The sequence below is a fragment of the Pseudophryne corroboree genome, chromosome 6 (assembly GCF_028390025.1).
Source record: "Pseudophryne corroboree isolate aPseCor3 chromosome 6, aPseCor3.hap2, whole genome shotgun sequence".
Taxonomy (NCBI): Eukaryota; Metazoa; Chordata; class Amphibia; order Anura; family Myobatrachidae; genus Pseudophryne; species Pseudophryne corroboree.
The window spans coordinates 198069895-198089547 of record NC_086449.1 but is presented as its reverse complement, the minus strand read 5'-3'; the positions used below and the strand labels follow the sequence as shown (position 1 = coordinate 198089547).

General features: G+C 46.7%; 1 protein-coding gene and 1 long non-coding RNA gene across 3 annotated transcripts in view; one reads left to right on the top strand and one right to left on the bottom strand.

The window, feature by feature from the left end:
* The window catches only part of POLR1H (RNA polymerase I subunit H), a 41211-nt gene that overhangs the window by 8369 nt on the left and 13189 nt on the right, over positions 1-19653 (top strand). Inside the window, exons 2-4 of the mRNA XM_063925587.1 lie at positions 17092-17222; positions 17383-17486; positions 18601-18710. Of these exons, the coding sequence (XP_063781657.1) occupies positions 17093-17222; positions 17383-17486; positions 18601-18710 (344 nt within the window). The 5' untranslated portion in view covers position 17092. The remainder of the gene's footprint in view (positions 1-17091; positions 17223-17382; positions 17487-18600; positions 18711-19653) is intronic.
* Positions 18516-19653, bottom strand: part of LOC134931836 (uncharacterized) — a 132380-nt gene continuing 131242 nt past the window's right edge. Inside the window, exons 1-2 of one of the 2 annotated variants that reach the window (XR_010179183.1) lie at positions 19395-19515; positions 18516-18734 (exon numbers count right to left, since the gene is read on the bottom strand). This is a non-coding gene — a long non-coding RNA (uncharacterized LOC134931836). Of the gene's footprint in view, positions 18735-19394; positions 19516-19653 lie in introns of those variants that run through there. The other variant, XR_010179182.1, reaches the window with a different exon arrangement.

Genomic DNA, 19653 nt, shown 5'->3' with positions numbered 1-19653 from the left:
ATTATGGATCCAGGGACAATGGACCACAGAAGAAAGTTTCCTGCCAAATTAACCTGTTGGAACTCCGGGCCGTATACAGTACATAGCACTGATTCAGGCAAAAGACATTCTGCAAGGAAAACCAGTCCATATCCGCTCGGACAATGCAATGGCAGTAGCGTTCCTCAACCATCAGGGAGGAACTCGCAGCCAAAGAGCAATGAAGGAGGTAAGTCACATACTAAAGTGGGCAGAACTCCATCTTCCAGCATTATCCGCAGTGTTCGTTCCAGGAGTCCTAAACTGGGAAGCGGACTTTCTCAGTCGACACACCATTCGAGCAACCGAATGGGCTCTACACCCGGAAGTATTTCAGACTCTAGTAGACAAGTGGGGGATGCCAGTGGTAGATCTCATGGCGTCCCGTCTGAACAACAAAGTTCCGGCATACGGGACAAGAACAAAAGACCCCAGAGCGATCCTTGTGGACGCATTATCAGTGAAATGGGAATTTCATCTGGCATATCTGTTTCCTCCAATCTCCCTGATACCCAGGGTGGTGAGGAAAATAAAGCAAGCAAAGGGTGCCGTGATTCTAATAGCTCCGGCTTGGTCCAGAAGGCATTGGTACATAGATCTGCAGAGAATGTCGATGGATGCTCCAATTCTGCTCCCTCAACGTCCAGATCTACTAATGCAGGGTCATTGTTATCACAGGCATCTGGATCGGCTGTCTTTGACGGCGTGGCTGTTGAAACCTCTATCCTGAAGTCAAGAGGTTTTTCACAACAGGTAATTCAAACAGTGCTCAGAGCAAGGAAACCCTCCTCGGCTTGCATTTATCACCGAATATGGCAAGCCTATATTCATTGGTGCAGTGAAACAAATATGGATCAAAAATCTTTCAGAGTATCTAGAATCTTAGATTTCCTTCAGGCAGGAATGCATAAGGGTTTGAAGGTGGCTTCCTTGAGAGTTCAGGTTTCAGCATTGACTGTATGCTTTCAAAAGAAAATTGCCACTTTACAGGATGTGCATACTTTTTTCCAGGGAATGCTGCGCATTCAACCACCTTTTGTTCCTCCTGCAGTACCTTGGGATTTAAGTCTGGTCCTCAAAGCCCTTCAAGGGGCTCCGTTTGAACCACTTAAGAAAGTGGATCTTAAATGGTTGACAGCTAAAGTACTTTTTCTACTGACTATGACATCAGCTAGAAGAGTATCAGATTTAGGAGCGCTGTCATGTAAATCTCCTTTTTTTGATATATTTTTTATCCAGATAAAGCAGTTCTCAGAACTAGGTCTGGTTATCTTCCTAAGGTAGTATCTAAGTTTCACCTTAACGAAGAAATTGTAGTCCCGGCTTTTCAGGTATCGGGACTTTCTGCGGGAGAAGCATCGCTGGACGTAGTCCGTGCATTAAGAATCTACGTAGATCGTACCAGTGCCATCAGAAAGACAGATTCTCTCTTCATTCTCTACGGATTTCACAAAAGCGGATGGCCTGCTACTAAACAGACACTAGCAAGATGGCTTTGAATTACTATTTCAGAAGCATACTCTCGAGCTGATCTCCCTGTTCTGGCTAATATCTCTGCTCACTCTACACGTAAGGTAGATCCTTCATGGGCAGCACAACATGGTACTTCAGCAGAATAGATATGTAAGACAGCCACATGGTCTTCCATTAACACTTTCATTAGACATTATGCCTTGGATAACTTTGCCTCTCATGACGCTGAATTCGGGTGAAAGGTTCTCCTGTCTAATCAGGAGCATCCCCACCACTAAAAATTGCTTTGGGAAGTCTCAATGTTATCCTGTGGATAACCTGTGGACCCTGCCGGAGAAATATACGTTATGGTAAGAACTTACCGTTGATAACGGTATTTCTCCTATGTCCACAGGTTTCCACAGGGATCCCACCCTGACGCACCTGATTTGAGAATCTTTATACTCTCTAACCTCTTCCCTCTTGCATGACAGGGTGTGCATGTGTGTTCTTCTCGCCTGAATAGGGTTCTACATAATGCTCCTGCCTAAATGCTTTGGAAACAACTGATTTGACTGAGTCGGTGGGCGGGATTATATATGCATCCTGGGAGGCCAGAAAGCTTGTGATCGTTTGGTGCCAATCCACTGTTGCTCCATCATATCCCAATGTTATCCTGTGGAAACCCGTGGACATAGGAGAAATACCATTATCAACGGTAAGTTCTTACCATAACGTATATTTATTTAACATTGCTACAATACTGAACAAACGCAGAATGAAGACATTCATACGGTATTTACTTGATCTAGCAGATATAAGGGTTGAGCGCTTGAAACGTGTTTGCATATTTTGAATTCACAAGGTGGACTACCTTGTAACCTGAGCAGCACACCCTGTTACAATTAGACCTTGGTGCGCGGTCCACATCTGCATTATAATTACTATTTTAATTTTTTGTTTGCATCTTTTTGCAATTCTACGTTTTTTGTTTTTTTTCAGCCGTAAATGTGACTGGAATAGGCGTGTAGGTGTGGACAGGGGGTGTTCAGATGCAGCCAAAAGTGTGGGCTCATTGTCAAGAATTGCAAGTAATCTGGCCAAAGTGCAGATTTGATTGCTTCTGTCTTTAGCACATACAGGTTGAGTATCCCATATCCAAAATGCTTGGGACCAGAAGTATTTTGGATATCGGATTTTTCCGTATTTTGGAATAATTACATACTATAATGAGATATCATGGCGATGGGACCCAAGTCTAAGCACAGAATGCATTTATGTTTCATATACATCTTATACACACAGCCTAAGGTCATTTTAGCCAATATTTTTTAATAACTTTGTGCATTAAACAAAGTGTGTGTACATTCACACAATTCATTTTTGTTTCATATACACCTTATACACACGACCTAAAGGTAATTTAATACAATATTTTTAATACCTTTGTGTATTAAATAAAGTTTGTGTACATTGAGCCATCAGAAGACAAAGATTTCACTATCTCACTCATAAAATTCCGTATTTCGGAATATTTGGATATGGGATACTCGACCTGTACTTGATTGGCCAAGTGTTTTTATCTGCCATCAAATTCTCTGTTTCTGTTTCTGAAGGTGTTTGACCTGGTGTGATTTGCACACAAAGGATGGTGACGGATGCAGCCGTCTTCTGAATGGACTAAAATGTATCCAACGCACCCATTAAATGCAAATACGTTTACAATGCTGTAATAGTGTTTTATAAGTCCGAATACAATGCAATGAATAGTTTTACACAAATAATTATGCTGCCTACTTTGTTGGTGAAGGCTGCACATATGTTTGAGTGTTTCACACAAAACAAAATCTAGTTACATTTGCCTCTGGTTCACTTAGCAATTCAGATGCTTCTGTCCTCTTGGGTAATTATGTGCATTATAACCCCATTAAATGAAATCACCAGCATACTAAAAAATGTGTTATGCACTAGGTATTTGCCATCATAGTATTAAAATAGAACAAGTGACACATTGAGTAGCCAGCTGTTTGTATGGGTGGACAAATATCTATTTCAAAGCCAAATAAACTGTTGGCAGAGAGGGTCCAAAACAGCTGGGTGCAAAAAAATGACCTTTTCACTTTAGAATTATTTTCTATATTTCCCACGCAAGGAAGAAAGATGATTATATTGAGTCTATGGCCAGCAGCAGTCTCTATGAATGGTTATTTCTTAAAACTCAATGGGGATATTCAATTACACTTCAGTATTCAATTGCGGGCCGTTTCCGCTCGTGTCTTCTCCCATTTTGACCATTCATTTCCTACCTCTCTTATGGGTGAAAATGAATGGTTGAAAACGAGCCTTTTTCCACCGTGGTGGGGTCGAAAACACATGGATGAGTAGAGATTCCGCTTATCCATGTGTTTTTTCGACTTGTTGGAATTTCCGACGGCGGAAGAATGGCACTTCAATTGAATATTGAAGTGTCGGAAAGTTCTGATTATCGTCGGAAAGTGCAGTCTTTCCACCCTGTCGGAACTTCCGAACGTAATTCCTTCCCTGTCATCTCCCCACTCCCCCATCCACATCACACTGAACTCCCTCTCTGCCCACCTCCTGTAATTTCCCCTCCTAGCTCAGGCACCCGCACCATCACTACTCTCTCATCATCCCTGCCCTCAAAGTTAAGCTCACCTCATCGCTGCAGCAATCCTGATAATCTCATTCACATCTCTCCCACAACCTCTTACTCCCTATCCTGTGCCCTCTGGAATGCCAGATCTGTTTGTAACAAACTGGTCCCCACTTATGACCTTTTAATTTCCAACTCCCTGCACCTACTAGCCACTACTGAAACTTGGATTACTCCCTCTGACACTACTTCTCCTGCTGCTCTCTCTGCTGGGGGCCTTGCATTCACACCCCCAACCCCCGACCTGGGGGTCGCCATGAGGGTGGTGTTGGGGTCCTTTTACCTTCTAGTTACTCCTACCAACTCATACCACCAGAACCGTACCTTACATTCTCTACATTTGAGGTCCATGCTATACGCCTCTTTCAACCAGTTCATCTTAGAGTAGCTGTCATTTACCGCCCCCCTGGCATTGCTTCCAAATTCAGCGAAGACTTTGTTTCCTGGCTTCCTCACTTCCTCCCTTCTGACATTCCATCCATTATCCTAGGCGATTTCAACATCCCTATCGACATCCCCACACAATCGCCTGCCTCTAAACTCCTTAACCTCGCCTCTTCACTTGGTCTCTCCCAGTGGACCTCCTCACCCTCCCATGTGAATGGGAGCTCACTGGATCTGGTATTCACTCACCGTTGTGATATTTCTGATTTCTCTTACGTCCTAGAGGATGCTGGGGACTCCGTAAGGACCATGGGGTATAGACGGGCTCCGCAGGAGACATGGGCACTTTAAGACCTTTAATGGGCGTGAACTGACGCCTCCCTCTTTGCCCCTCCTCCAGACTCCAGTTATTTCCTGTGCCCAGAGGAGGCTGGTCACATACTAGGGGAGCTCTACCGAGTTTCTCTAGAAAATAGACTTTGTTAGATTTTTTATGTTCAGGGAGCACTGCTGGCAACAGGCTCCCTGCTTCGTGGGACTGAGGGGAGAGAAGCAGACCCACTTTCCTGGACTGATGGGCTCTGCTTCTTAGGCTACTGGACACCATTAGCTCCAGAGGGTCTGAACACTGGTGTCGTCTAGCTGTTCGTTCCCGGAGCTGCGCCGCCGTCCTCCTCACAGAGCCGGAAGATAGAAGCCGGGTGATTATAGGAAGAAAGAAGACTTCACAGGCGGCAGAAGACATCAGAGCTTCGGAAGGTACCGCGCACACACGAGGCACTGCAAGGGTGCAGGGCGCAGGGAGGGCGCCCTGGGCAGCAAAGTTTACCTCATAAAAACGACTGGCAAGCTATATACACTGCATTGCAGGGTATTTCAAACCCCCGCCAGTATAAATATTAGCGGGACCGAAGCCCGCCGTCGAGGGGGCGGGGCTTCGTCCCTCAGCTCTAACCAGCGCCATTTTTCTCCACAGCTTGGCTGCAGAGACGCTGCTCCTGGACCCTGCCCTGATACCTACAAGTAACAGGGTGCAAAACGAGGGTGGGGGCACAATATTTGGTGCTGATTTTGAGATAGAGATATATATATATATATATATTTCTCTGACGTCCTAAGTGGATGCTGGGGACTCCGTCAGGACCATGGGGAATAGCGGCTCCGCAGGAGACAGGGCACAAAAGTAAAAGCTTTAGGATCAGGTGGTGTGCACTGGCTCCTCCCCCTATGACCCTCCTCCAAGCCTCAGTTAGGTTTTTGTGCCCGGCCGAGAAGGGTGCAATCTAGGTGGCTCTCCTAAAGAGCTGCTTAGAGTAAAAGTTTTATTAGGTTTTTTATTTTCAGTGAGTCCTGCTGGCAACAGGCTCACTGCAACGAGGGACTTAGGGGAGAAGAAGTGAACTCACCTGCGTGCAGGATGGATTGGCTTCTTAGGCTACTGGACACTAGCTCCAGAGGGACGATCACAGGTACAGCCTGGATGGGTCACCGGAGCCGCGCCGCCGACCCCCTTGCAGATGCTGAAGAGAGAAGAGGTCCAGAAATCGGCGGCTGAAGACTTCTCAGTCTTCATGAGGTAGCGCACAGCACTGCAGCTGTGCGCCATTGCTCTCAGCACACTTCACACCAACGGTCACTGAGGGTGCAGGGCGCTTGGGGGGGCGCCCTGGGAAGCAATGAAAGTACCTATGCTGGCTAAAAATACATCACATATAGCCCCTGGGGCTATATGGATGTATTTAACCCCTGCCAGGTTGTCAGAAAAACGGGAGAAGAAGCCCGCCGAAAAGGGGGCGGGGCCTATTCTCCTCAGCACACAGCGCCATTTTCCTACACAGCTCCGCTGCTAGGAAGGCTCCCAGGCTCTCCCCTGCACTGCACTACAGAAACAGGGTTAAAACAGAGAGGGGGGGCACTTATTTGGCGATATTATTATATATTAAGATGCTATAAGGGAAAACACTTATATAAGGTTGTCCCTGTATAATATAGCGTTTTGGTGTGTGCTGGCAAACTCTCCCTCTGTCTCCCCAAAGGGCTAGTGGGGTCCTGTCCTCTATCAGAGCATTCCCTGTGTGTGTGCTGTGTGTCGGTACGTGTGTGTCGACATGTATGAGGACGATGTTGGTGAGGAGGCGGAGCAATTGCCTGTAATGGTGATGTCACTCTCTAGGGAGTCGACACCGGAATGGATGGCTTATTTAGGGAATTACGTGATAATGTCAACACGCTGCAAGGTCGGTTGACGACATGAGACGGCCGGCAAACCAATTAGTACCTGTCCAGGCGTCTCAAACACCGTCAGGGGCTTTAAAACGCCCATTTACCTCAGTCGGTCGACACAGACACGGACACTGACTCCAGTGTCGACGGTGAAGAAACAAACGTATTTTCCATTTGGGCCACACGTTACATGTTAAGGGCAATGAAGGAGGTGTTACATATTTCTGATACTACAAGTACCACAAAAGAGGGTATTATGTGGGGTGTGTGAAAAAACTACCTGTAGTTTTTCCTGAATCAGATAAATTAAATGAAGTGTGTGATGATGCGTGGGTTTCCCCCGATAGAAAATTATTGGCGTTATACCCTTTCCCGCCAGAAGTTAGGGCGCGTTGGGAAACACCCCTTAGGGTGGATAAGGCGCTCACACGCTTATCAAAACAAGTGGCGTTACCGTCTCCAGATACGGCCGCCCTCAAGGAGCCAGCTGATAGGAGGCTGGAAAATATCCTAAAAAAGTATATACACACATACTGGTGTTATACTGCAACCAGCGATCGCCTCAGTCTGGATGTGCAGCGCTGGGGTGGCTTGGTCGGATTCCCTGACTGAAAATATTGATACCCTTGACAGGGACAGTATTTTATTGACTATAGAGCATTTAAAGGATGCATTTCTATATATGCGAGATGCACAGAGGGATATTTGCACTCTGGCATCAAGAGTAAGTGCGATGTCCATATCTGCCAGAAGATGTTTATGGACACGACAGTGGTCAGGTGATGCAGATTCCAAACGGCACATGGAAGTATTGCCGTATAAAGGGGAGGAGTTATTTGGGGTCGGTCCATCGGACCTGGTGGCCACGGCAACAGCTGGAAAATCCACCTTTTTTACCCCAAGTCACATCTCAGCAGAAAAAGACACCGTCTTTTCAGCCTCAGTCCTTTCGTCCCCATAAGGGCAAGCAGGCAAAAGGCCAGTCATATCTGCCCAGGGATAGAGGAAAGGGAAGAAGACTGCAGCAGGCAGCCCATTCCCAGGAACAGAAGCCCTCCACCGCTTTTGCCAAGTCCTCAGCATGACGCTGGGGCCGTACAAGCGGACTCAGGTGCGGTGGGGGGTCGTCTCAAGAGTTTCAGCGCGCAGTGGGCTCACTCGCAAGTGGACCCCTGGATCCTACAAGTAGTATCCCAGGGGTACAGATTGGAAATTCGAGACGTCTCCCCCTCGCAGGTTCCTGAAGTCTGCCTTACCAACGTCTCCCTCCGACAGGGAGGCAGTATTGGAAACAATTCACAAGCTGTATTCCCAGCAGGTGATAATCAAAGTACCCCTCCTACAACAAGGAAAGGGGTATTATTCCACACTATATTGTGGTACTGAAGCCAGACTGCTCGGTGAGACCTATTCTAAATCTGAAATATTTGAACACTTACATACAAAGGTTCAAATCAAGATGGAGTCACTCAGAGCAGTGATAGCGAACCAGGAAGAAGGGGACTATATGGTGTCCCTGGACATCAAGGATGCTTACCTCCATGTCCCAATTTGCCCTTCTCACCAAGGGTACCTCAGGTTCGTGGTACAAAACTGTCACTATCAGTTTCAGACGCTGCCGTTTGGATTGTCCACGGCACCCCGGGTCTTTACCAAGGTAATGGCCGAAATGATGATTCTTCTTCAAAGAAAAGGCGTCTTAATTATCCCTTACTTGGACGATCTCCTGATAAGGGCAAGGTCCAGAGAACAGTTGGAGGTCGGAGTAGCACTATCTCAAGTAGTTCTACGACAGCACGGGTGGATTCTAAATATTCCAAAATCGCAGCTGTCTCCGACGACACGTCTGCTGTTCCTAGGGATGATTCTGGACACAGTCCAGAAAAAGGTGTTTCTCCCGGAGGAGAAAGCCAGGGAGTTATCCGAGCTAGTCAGGAACCTCCTAAAACCAGGAAAAGTGTCAGTGCATCATTGCACAAGGGTCCTGGGAAAAATGGTGGCTTCTTACGAAGCGATTCCATTCGGCAGATTTCACGCAAGAACTTTTCAGTGGGATCTGCTGGAAAAATGGTCCGGATCGCATCTTCAGATGCATCAGCGGATAACCCTGTCTCCAAGGACAAGGGTGTCTCTTCTGTGGTGGCTGCAGAGTGCTCATCTACTAAAGGGCCACAGATTCGGCATTCAGGACTGGGTCCTGGTGACCACGGATGCCAGCCTGAAAGGCTGGGGAGCAGTCACACAAGGAAAAAATTTCCAGGGAGTGTGATCAAGTCTGGAGACTTCTCTCCACATAAATATACTGGAGCTAAGAGCAATTTACAATGCTCTAAGCTTAGCAAGACCTCTGCTTCAAGGTCAGCCGGTATTGATCCAGTGGGACAACATCACGGCAGTCGCCCACGTAAACAGACAGGGCGGCACAAGAAGCAGGAGGGCAATGGCAGAAACTGCAAGGATTCTTCGCTGGGCGGAAAATCATGTGATAGCACTGTCAGCAGTGTTCATTCCGGGAGTGGACAACTGGGAAGCAGACTTCCTCAGCACGACCTCCACCCGGGAGAGTGGGGACTTCATCGGGAAGTCTTCCACATGATTGTGAACCGTTGGGAAAGACCAAAGGTGGACATGGTGGCGTCCCGCCTGAACAAAAACTGGACAGGTATTGCGCCAGGTCAAGAGACCCTCAGGCAATAGCTGTGGACGTTCTGGTAACACCGTGGGTGTACCAGTCGGTGTATGTGTTCCCTCCTCTGCTTCTCATACCTAAGGTACTGAAAATTATAAGACGTAGAGGAGTAAGAACTATACTCGTGGCTCCGGATTGGCCAAGAAGGACTTGGTACCCGGAACTTCAAGAGATGCTCACAGAGGACTCATGGCCTCTGCCGCTAAGAAGGGACTTGCTTCAGCAAGTACCATGTCTGTTCCAAGACTTACCGCGGCTGCGTTTGACGGCATGGCGGTTGAACGCCGGATCCTAAGGGAAAAAGGCATTCCGGAAGAGGTCATTCCTACCCTGGTCAAAGCCAGGAAGGAGGTGACCGCACAACATTATCACCACATGTGGCGAAAATATGTTGCGTGGTGTGAGGCCAGGAAGGCCCCACGAAGAAATTTCAACTCGGTCGATTCCTGCATTTCCTGCAAACAGGAGTGTCTATGGGCCTCAAATTGGGGTCCATTAAGGTTAAAATTTCGGCTCTGTCGATTTTCTTCCAGAAAGAATTGGCTTCAGTTCCTGAAGTCCAGAAGTTTGTCAAGGGAGTACTGCATATACAACCCCCTTTTGTGCCTCCAGTGGCACTGTGGGATCTCAACGTAGTTCTGGGATTCCTCAAATCACATTGGTTTAAACCGCTCAAATCTGTGGATTTGAAATATCTCACATGGAAAGTGACCATGATGTTGGCCCTGGCCTCGGCCAGGCGAGTGTCAGAATTGGCGGCTTTGTCTCACAAAAGCCCATATCTGATTGTCCATTCGGACAGGGCAGAGCTGCGGACTCGTCCCCAGTTTCTCCCTAAGGTGTGTCAGCGTTTCACCTGAACCAGCTTATTGTGGTACCTGCGGCTACTAGGGACTTGGAGGACTCCAAGTTGCTAGATGTTGTCAGGGCCCTGAAAATATAGGTTTCCAGGACGGCTGGAGTCAGGAAAATTGACTTGCTGTTATCCTGTATGCACCCAACAAACTGGGTGCTCTTGCTTCTAAGCAGACGATTGCTAGTTGGATGTGTAGTACAATTCAGCTTGCACATTCTGTGGCAGGCCTGCCACAGCCAAAATATGTAAATGCCCATTCCACAAGGAAGGTGGGCTCATCTTGGGCGGCTGCCCGAGGGGTCTCGGCTTTACAACTTTGCCGAGCTGCTACTTGGTCAGGGGCACACCCTGGCTGAGGAGGACCTGGAGTTCTCTCACTCGGTGCTGCAGAGTCATCCGCACTCTCCCGCCCGTTTGGGAGCTTTGGTATAATCCCCATGGTCCTGACGGAGTCCCCAGCATCCACTTAGGACGTCAGAGAAAATAAGAATTTACTTACCGATAATTCTATTTCTCGTAGTCCGTAGTGGATGCTGGGCGCCCATCCCAAGTGCGGATTGTCTGCAATACTTGTACATAGTTATTGTTACAAAAATCGGGTTATTATTGTTGTGAGCCATCTTTTCAGAGGCTCCGCTGTTATCATGCTGTTAACTGGGTTCAGATCACAGGTTGTACAGTGTGATTGGTGTGGCTGGTATGAGTCTTACCCGGGATTCAAAATCCTTCCTTATTGTGTACGCTCGTCCGGGCACAGTATCCTAACTGAGGCTTGGAGGAGGGTCATAGGGGGAGGAGCCAGTGCACACCACCTGATCCTAAAGCTTTTACTTTTGTGCCCTGTCTCCTGCGGAGCCGCTATTCCCCATGGTCCTGACGGAGTCCCCAGCATCCACTACGGACTACGAGAAATAGAATTATCGGTAAGTAAATTCTTATTATATATATATATATATATATATATATATATATATATATATATATATATATATATATATATATATATATATATATATATATATATATATATATACACATATATAAATAAAACGCGCTATACAGGTCTGGGGTATTGTTATATTTCAGACTGTGGCGGCGTTGGGTGTGAGCTGGCAAACTTCCTCTCTGTCTCTCCAAAGGACCTCCTTGTGGGTCTGTCCCCTATAATTCAGTGTGTGTGGGGGTGTCAGTACGTGTGTGTCGACATGTCTGAGGCGGAAGGTTATTCGAGGGAGGAAGAGGAGCAAAATGTGATAGTGACTGCGTCGGCACCGCCGACTGCTGATTGGGTAGACGTGGAATGTTTTGAATGCAAGTGTGGCTTTATTGCATAAAAGATTGGAAAAAGCTGAGTCTCAGAACCAAGCATGGAGTCAATCCATGGATATTGCTGTGTCTCAGAACCCATCAGGGTCGCAGAAACATCCCTTTATCCAGATAGCAGACACTGATACCGACACGGATTCCGACTCCAGTGTCGACTATGATGAGGCGAGATTACACCTACGGGTGGCCAAGAGTATTCAGTACATGATTGTAGCAATAAGGGATGTATTACATATCACAGAGGACCCTTCTGTCCCTGACACAAGGGTCTGTATGTTTAAAGAGAAGAAACGTGAGGTAACGTTTCCCCCATCCCATGAACTGAACGCTCTATTTGAAAAGGCTTGGGAAACTCCAGACAAGAGGCTGCAGGTTCCCAAGAGAATTATTATGGCGTATCCTTTCCCCTCACAGGACAGGTTACGGTGGGAATCCTCTCCCTCGGTGGATAAAGCCTTGACGCGGTTATCCAAAAAAGTGGCCCTACCGTCCCCGGACACGGCGACACTAAAGGATCCTGCGGACCGCAAGCAGGAAACCACTTTAAAATCAATTTATGCGACTACGGGAGCCCCCCTCAGACCGGCAGTTGCGTCGGCATGGGTGAGTAGCGCTATTGCAGCTTGGACAGATAACTTGTCATCTGACATGGACACCCTCGACAGGGATACTGTTCTGTTAACTTTGGGTCACATAAAAGACGCAGCGTTATACCTAAGGGAGGCTGCGAGGGATATTGGCCTCTTGGGATCAAGGGCCAATGCAATGGCAATTTCAGCTAGGAGGTCGCTGTGGACCCGTCAATGGACTGGTGATGCTGACTCCAAGAGACTTATGGAGGCTCTGCCTTACAAAGGTGAAGTGTTTGGGGATGGCCTCGCGGACCTGGTTTCCACAGCTACCGCGGGTAAGTCTTCTTTTTTGCCTTTTGTTCCCCCATAGCAAAAGAATAGCAAAAGAAAACGCCTCAGTACCAGATGCAGTCCTTTCGATCTCATAAATTTAGAAAGGGGAGTGGATCTTCTTTCCTCTGCAGAGGTAGAGGAAGAGGGAAAAGAACACCAGCTACGGCTAGTTCTAGCACTATCACCGTATCTGGAGGAAGCATGTGTCTTGGTGTGAATCCAAGAATGCTCCTACGGAGGATTTCCAGCTGGGTCGTTTTCTCCATTTTCTACAGACAGGAGTGGATATGGGCCTGAAGTTAGGCTCCATTAAGGTGCAGATTTCGGCCTTATCAATATTTTTTCAGAAGGAATTGGCTTCTCTTCCAGAAGTGCAGACTTTTGTGAAGGGAGTATTGCACATCCAACCTCCTTTTGTGCCCCCAGTGGCACCGTGGGACCTTAACGTAGTGTTACAGTTCCTTAAATCACATTTGGTTTGAACCTCTTCAAATTGTTGACTTGAAATTTCTCACTTGGAAAGTGGTCATGTTATTGGCCTTGGCTTCGGCAAGGCGGGTGTCAGAATTGGCGGCTTTGTCTCACAAGAGCCCCTATCTGATTTTCCATGTAGATAGAGCGGAATTGAGAACTCGTCCTCAATTTCTACCCAAGGTGGTTTCGTCGTTTCACATGAACCAACCTATTGTGGTGCCGGTGGCTACTGATGTCTTGGAGGATTCCAAGTCCCTTGATGTGGTCAGGGCTTTAAAAATCTATGTAGCCAGAACGGCTCGTATTAGGAAAACAGAGGCACTGTTTGTCCTGTATGCGGCCAACAGGATGGGCGCGCCTGCTTCCAAGCAGACTATTGCACGCTGGATCTGTAACACGATTCAGCAGGCTCATTCTACGACTGGATTGCCGTTACCAAAATCGGTAAAGGTCCATTCCACTAGGAAGGTGGGTTCTTCTTGGGCGGCTGCCCGTGGTATCTCGGCGTTACAGCCGAGGGGCTACTTGGTCGGGTTCAAACACTTTTGCAAAATTCTACAAGTTTGACACCCTGGCTGATGAGGACCTCATGTTTGCTCAATCGGTGCTGCAGAGTCATCTGCACTCTCCCGCCCGGTCTGGAGCTTTGGTATAAACCCCATGGTCCTTACGGAGTCCCCAGCATCCTCTAGGACGTAAGAGAAAATAAGATTTTAAACCTACCGGTAAATCTTTTTCTCCTAGCCCGTCCCAGTGCGGACTGAAATCTGCAATAATTGTACATAGTTATTGATAAGATTACACACAGGTTGTGTTACTGTTGCAATAAGGCTGTTGCTGTTTTCTGTGGTTGTTTCATACTGTTAACTGGTTTACTTATACCATGTTGTACGGTGTGTTTGTGGTGTGAGCTGGTATGTGTCTCACCCTTGATTAACAAAATCCTTTTCCTCTAAATGTCCGTCTCCTCTGGGCACAGTTCCTATAACTGGAGTCTGTAGGAGGGGCATAGAGGGAGGAGCCAGTTCACGTCCATTAAAGGTCTTAAAGTGCCCATGTCTCCTGCAGAGCCCGTCTATACCCCATGGTCCTTACGGAGTCCCCAGCATCCTCTACAGACTAGGAGAAAAATATTTACCGGTAGGTTTAGAATCTTATTTTTTCCAACTCCCCATTTCCCCTCTCTGACCACCACCTGCTCTCCTTTAACCTATCTCTCTCTGCTTCCCCATCTCTACCTCCTAAGGCTACCATCACTAAGCGTAACATTGAGGCTATTGACACCATATTCCTTTCCTCCCTGTTTGACTCACTTCTCTCTCCTATTCTCTCTCTCTCATGCCCTGAACATGCCACTTCCATATACAATGCATCCCTTACTTCTGCTCTTGACTCTCTGTTGCTCTACCAACCACTATCCACCCTAGCAAATTAACACCTCAACCCTGGCACACCAAATGCACCAGATATCTGCAAAAATGCTCACGTACTGCTGAGCGACACTGGAGGAAATCTAAGGCAAGCTTCCTCCATTTCAAACTTATGCTCTCATCCTTCAGTGCTGCCCTTTCTCTTGCTAAACAGTCATATTTCAAGAACCTCATCTCCTCCTAGTCTTCCAACCCCCTCGCCTCTTTGCCACTCTCAACTCACTCCTCTGCCCACCTCGTCTTCCTTCCTTCCTCACTCTCTGCTCTTGACTTTGCCACTTACTTCACATCCAAAATTGACTCCATACGTCAGGACATCACATCACACCAGACCATCAATAACCAGTCTCCTCCCATCCCTTACCACTCCTCCCCATCCCTCTCACCAAATCTGACATCTTTCTCCCATGCATCTGGTGAGGAAGTCATGGCCCTCATTCGTTCCTGTCCCCTCACCACCTCCCCACTTGACCCTATCCCCTCCCGCCTCCTCCGCTACCTCTCTCCTTCTGCCTGTTCCCATCTTTCCCACCTTCTCAATCTCTCCCTCTCATCAGGCACTGTCCCCTCTGCCTTCAAGCATGCACTCATCTCTCCTATTCTTAAAAAACCTACCCTTGATCCAAACACTCTCTCCAACTATCGACCCATCTCTCTCATCCCTTTTGCCTCCAAACTCCTTGAGCGTATTGTCTACAACCACCTTACTTCCTTTCTTTCCTCACACTCACTGCTTAACATATTCCAGTCTGGCTTCCGTCCTCTCCACTCCACTGCAGCTGCCCTCACAAAAGTATGCTATGACCTCCATGCTGCTAAATCTAAGGGACACTGCTCTCTACTTATTCTACTTGATCTCTCTGCTGCTTTTGACAGTGTGTACCATCCTCTTCTACTGCAAATCCTTCACACCATTGGTCTGCGTGATACTGCCCTCTCTTGGCTGTCTTCCTACCTCTCTGACCGTTCATTCTCTGTCTCCTCTCAGGACACTCCCTCCCCCTCACTTCCACTAACTGTAGGTGTACCCCAAGGTTCTGTCCTTGGTCCTCTTCTTTTCTCTCTCTATACATCCTCACTAGGTAAGCTCATTAGTTATTTTGGTTTCCAATATCATCTCTATGCTGATGACACTCAAATCTATCTTTCCTCTCCAGACCTCCCCTGCTCTCCTCACTTGTATCTCCAACTGTCTCTCTGCTATCTCTGTTTGGATGTCCCAGCGCTTTCTTAAACTTAACTTATCTAAGACCGAGCTAATCATCTTCCCTCCCTCCCTCCCGCATAACCTCACCTCCTACAATCACATTATCGATTGATAGCACTACTATCTCGCCTTGCCACCAAGTATGCTGTCTTGGAGTAATCCTTGACTCCTCCCTCTCCTTCAAAACACACATTCAGCACCTCTCACAAACCTGCCGTTTTCATCTAAAAAATATTTCCAGGATCAGACCCTTTCTGACCCAGGATGCTACTAAGACTCTTATCCACTCACTGGTCATCTCAAGACTGGACTACTGTAATCTCCTCCTGACTGGCATTCCTGACAAATACCTCTCTCCACTCCAATCTATCCACAATGCTGCTGCCCGGCTCATTTTTCTCACCAAACGCACTACGTCCACCTCTCCAATCTTACAAGACCTTCACTGGCTCCCCTTCCCTTTCAGAATCCATTTCAAGCTTCTCACACTCACTTACAAAGCCCCTGCCCACTCCTCTCCCATCTACATCTCTGACCTTATCTCCCTTTACACTCCCACCCATCCTCTTAGCTCTGCTAATGCAAGCCGACTCTCCTGCCTACGGATTACTTCCTCCTACTCCTACCTCCAAGATTTTTCACGTGCTGCACCACTTCTCTGGAATTCCCTACCTCTCCACCTCTCTACAAAACTTCAAACGGGCTCTCAAGACCCACTTCTTCACCAAACCCAGCCAAATCTCATCCTAACCCTCTGTTCCACGCTCTCTATGTAACCCGTTTGTGTCACCCCTGTCTGTCTACTACCCCCCCCCCCCCCACCTTTAGAATGTAAGCTCTCACGAGTAGGGCTCTCTTCCCTCATGTGCTTATCCTTTTTCTTACTTTAATAATCTGCAACTGCACCAAATCCAGCAGTCTTCTGCCACCTGATACTTATTCCAGTGTCATCTGCTGATGTAGCTATGTTTATTTACCCTGTTCTTGTCCTATATTGTCAACTGTAAGTTGCTGTTTTCCTGTTTGATTATTTGTTTATGTACTCTGTGATTGGGCGCTGCGGAACCCTTGTGGCGCCATATAAATAAAGGATGATGATGATGATAATAATAATTGAATATCCCCCTATGGAGAGATACCTCAGCATGTGATAGTGGGACAAGTGTTTATTACTACCAAGAAGTCCGTGACAGCGACCCCAGCCTATCTCTTAGCTGCCCAGTGGGTGAGTAGATGGGCTTGGTAAGCTTGGGCAGTCAGCGCCTCCCCAGCTCCTATAGAATTGCAAGTCCCAGGATGTTACTGTTTAGCAGGGATTGCTGCAACTTTATTGTTCCACAGGTGTCGGAGAAGCCCTCGGTCTGGCTTCCTATGCGGTGGTATTCTCTCATACACGAATCGGCCATATATGAGGAATGTTTGGGTGTTCTGATTATAATGTCTCTTGTTACAGGATGGAGGCTTCTAGCCCATGTTTCTCCTCAGAATCTGACTTCTGCGCAGACTGTGGCTCAGTGCTGCCTCCTCCTGGTGCTCAGGACACAGTTACCTGCCCCTGCTGCTCTCATCGTACACAAGTGACAGGTACTACAGCCTCAGTGTCTCCTTCAGGACCGTACCACCTGTCTACCTCCTTATTACATATCTTTCAGCAAGACTGTAGGATACTGCTCATTTGCAATCTTTTTATTGGTCACCTTGATTTTAGTATTTGGGTGACAACACATTGTTTTGTCTTTTCCAGTGTTCCTAGACAAGTATGTTCAAACATCAGTTGTATTTAACAAGCTTGACACCATTGCACTATTGAATGAGACCAATGAGACTGGAGTCTTAAAAGGACCAGTGGTAAGCTATGTTCATAGAGAAGATATGATCACTCGTAGCAGAGCCCTCAGCTGCCAAGCTTTATGCTCTATTCAATTCCGCGCAATGTTGGGAAGGATATTCATTTCAGCGCAATGTTATTGCCCGACTAGAAGATTTCTTCTCGCACCCCTCCTGGGGTGCATGCAGAAATCCAACAAAGCTATTGGCGCAATGCTGTTTTCTGCCCTTAGAGTGGCGGAAGCAGCATCACGCCAGGCACTTAAGTCGGAGAATGCCGGTTCTCAGGACTAAACACCATGTTTAAGGGGGCATTTGCTGACATAACAGAGTAATGAATTGAATAGCTCCGGGAGCTCCTTCCCAGCGCTATTTATTTTGCGCTGAATTGAATCAAGACCAATGTTTTCTTGTTACTCTTCTCCAGTGCGTGCCACCCATAGAGAAAAATAATTTCATATATTTCTTATTTTAAAGGACTACTATAGCGTACTGAAATCACCCCCTGTTTTAATTTAAATTTTTTGCTAATTTTGGACATACACTGTGGGGGTTAAAATATTTCAGCCTCCGGCACTGGTGGTCCTTTCCTGACCACTAGCTAAAATATATTGTAATGTAGAGGATTGTGTCTGTGTAGGATCAGCCAGATAATGTACAATGTATGCACGAGACCAGCCCACAAATATCGATTGGACAGACATGCCAGATCGTCCAGTGGACCGGGGAAATGTCTCCTCGCCAGGGAAGGAACCCAGCTATTGTGTGGTCATGATATCTGATGACTGTCGGATAATTTGTCTGTCTGACAGGAATTTTATCTGACTGTGTATGCCCAGGTTAAGTAGCGGTACTCAGTACTACATGTAAAACTGTCTTGGTAGAAGAATGAGTCAAGTTTATGCTACCTAATGAACTCCCGGTGTATTCTATTATCTTGCTAGGATTTTAAATTGTTTTGAATTAAGTAGACTTATTGCAGCCGTCACAAAACCATGTGTTCTAAGTATGCTCAGAATAACGTGGTCACTGACTAAACAGCAAATCACATTCGTTACATTGAATTTAATCTCCCCTTCCATGATTTTCTGAGGATGATTTCCATTTATCGACATATGTTATGCGTCTCTCTCAGCTTGATAGACGCTGCTCCCGCTGTGGGTGTGAGAAGATGGTCTATCACACAAGGCAGATGCGCTCAGCAGATGAGGGTCAAACTGTCTTCTTTACCTGTGTGCAGTGCCGGTGAGTACATCTCCATATCTTTACCTTTGTAATGAAAGTAATAGAAGAAGCCAAAATATTATCAAAGCATCAAATATACATGAATATAGCCTACTAAAAGTAAATTCAAGTAAGAAATCCTACTTATTCTGCAAACCAAATTTTAGTCCAATATTGACGTCCTGATGGGAATGAAGAAAGTGGCGGAGTTCATAAAGGTTCATATATCACAGTCTCTCTTAGTGCAGATGGATTTCTAATAGATAACAAATTTCAAGAATTTCGGGGCATATCAAATTGATCGATTTAGCCCAAGAAATCATTTGAGTCTTACCATCCACTCACATCAGCCTCACAAAAAATAGAGACTTTATTGTGTAATATATCAATACAGTGAAAAGAAACCATAGGGTTTCTTACCTATAGAAGACAGTCTTGGGCTTGACAGAGTGCCTCATTTGGACTTCAGTACATCTCCCCCCCCCCCCCAAAAAAAAAACAAAAAACGTTTTCTACCAATATTCCATAGAAGGGGTTACGTATTCATGTATAACTATATTTGATGTTAATATTTTGGTCCCCTCTATTTTTTTCAATAGATTTCACTCTATAACACTAGCACGATTATTTCTAGCAGAGGCAGCCACATATACTTATTCTTGTACATCTTCTGTACCCAGTGCTAATGTAATACCCGCTACGCACCATATTGCTGTGTATCTGACGCTGTGCAGCGCATGTCTGTCATTTCACAGGCAGACAATTCCCAGCAGCCTCTGCAGCTGCTCAAGTGGTCAGGAGGTGGTTACATGACCAGTGTCAGGAAAGTGACTGTTGAGAGTGAGCAGCAGTTGGGCAGCTGCCATTTTAGAAGGATATGAGCGCTTTGAACCTGCGACCAGCAAAGGCAGAGTAGTAGACTGTCTCTTTGCCGACATGCAGCCAGTGAGTGGTGACGCAGCAC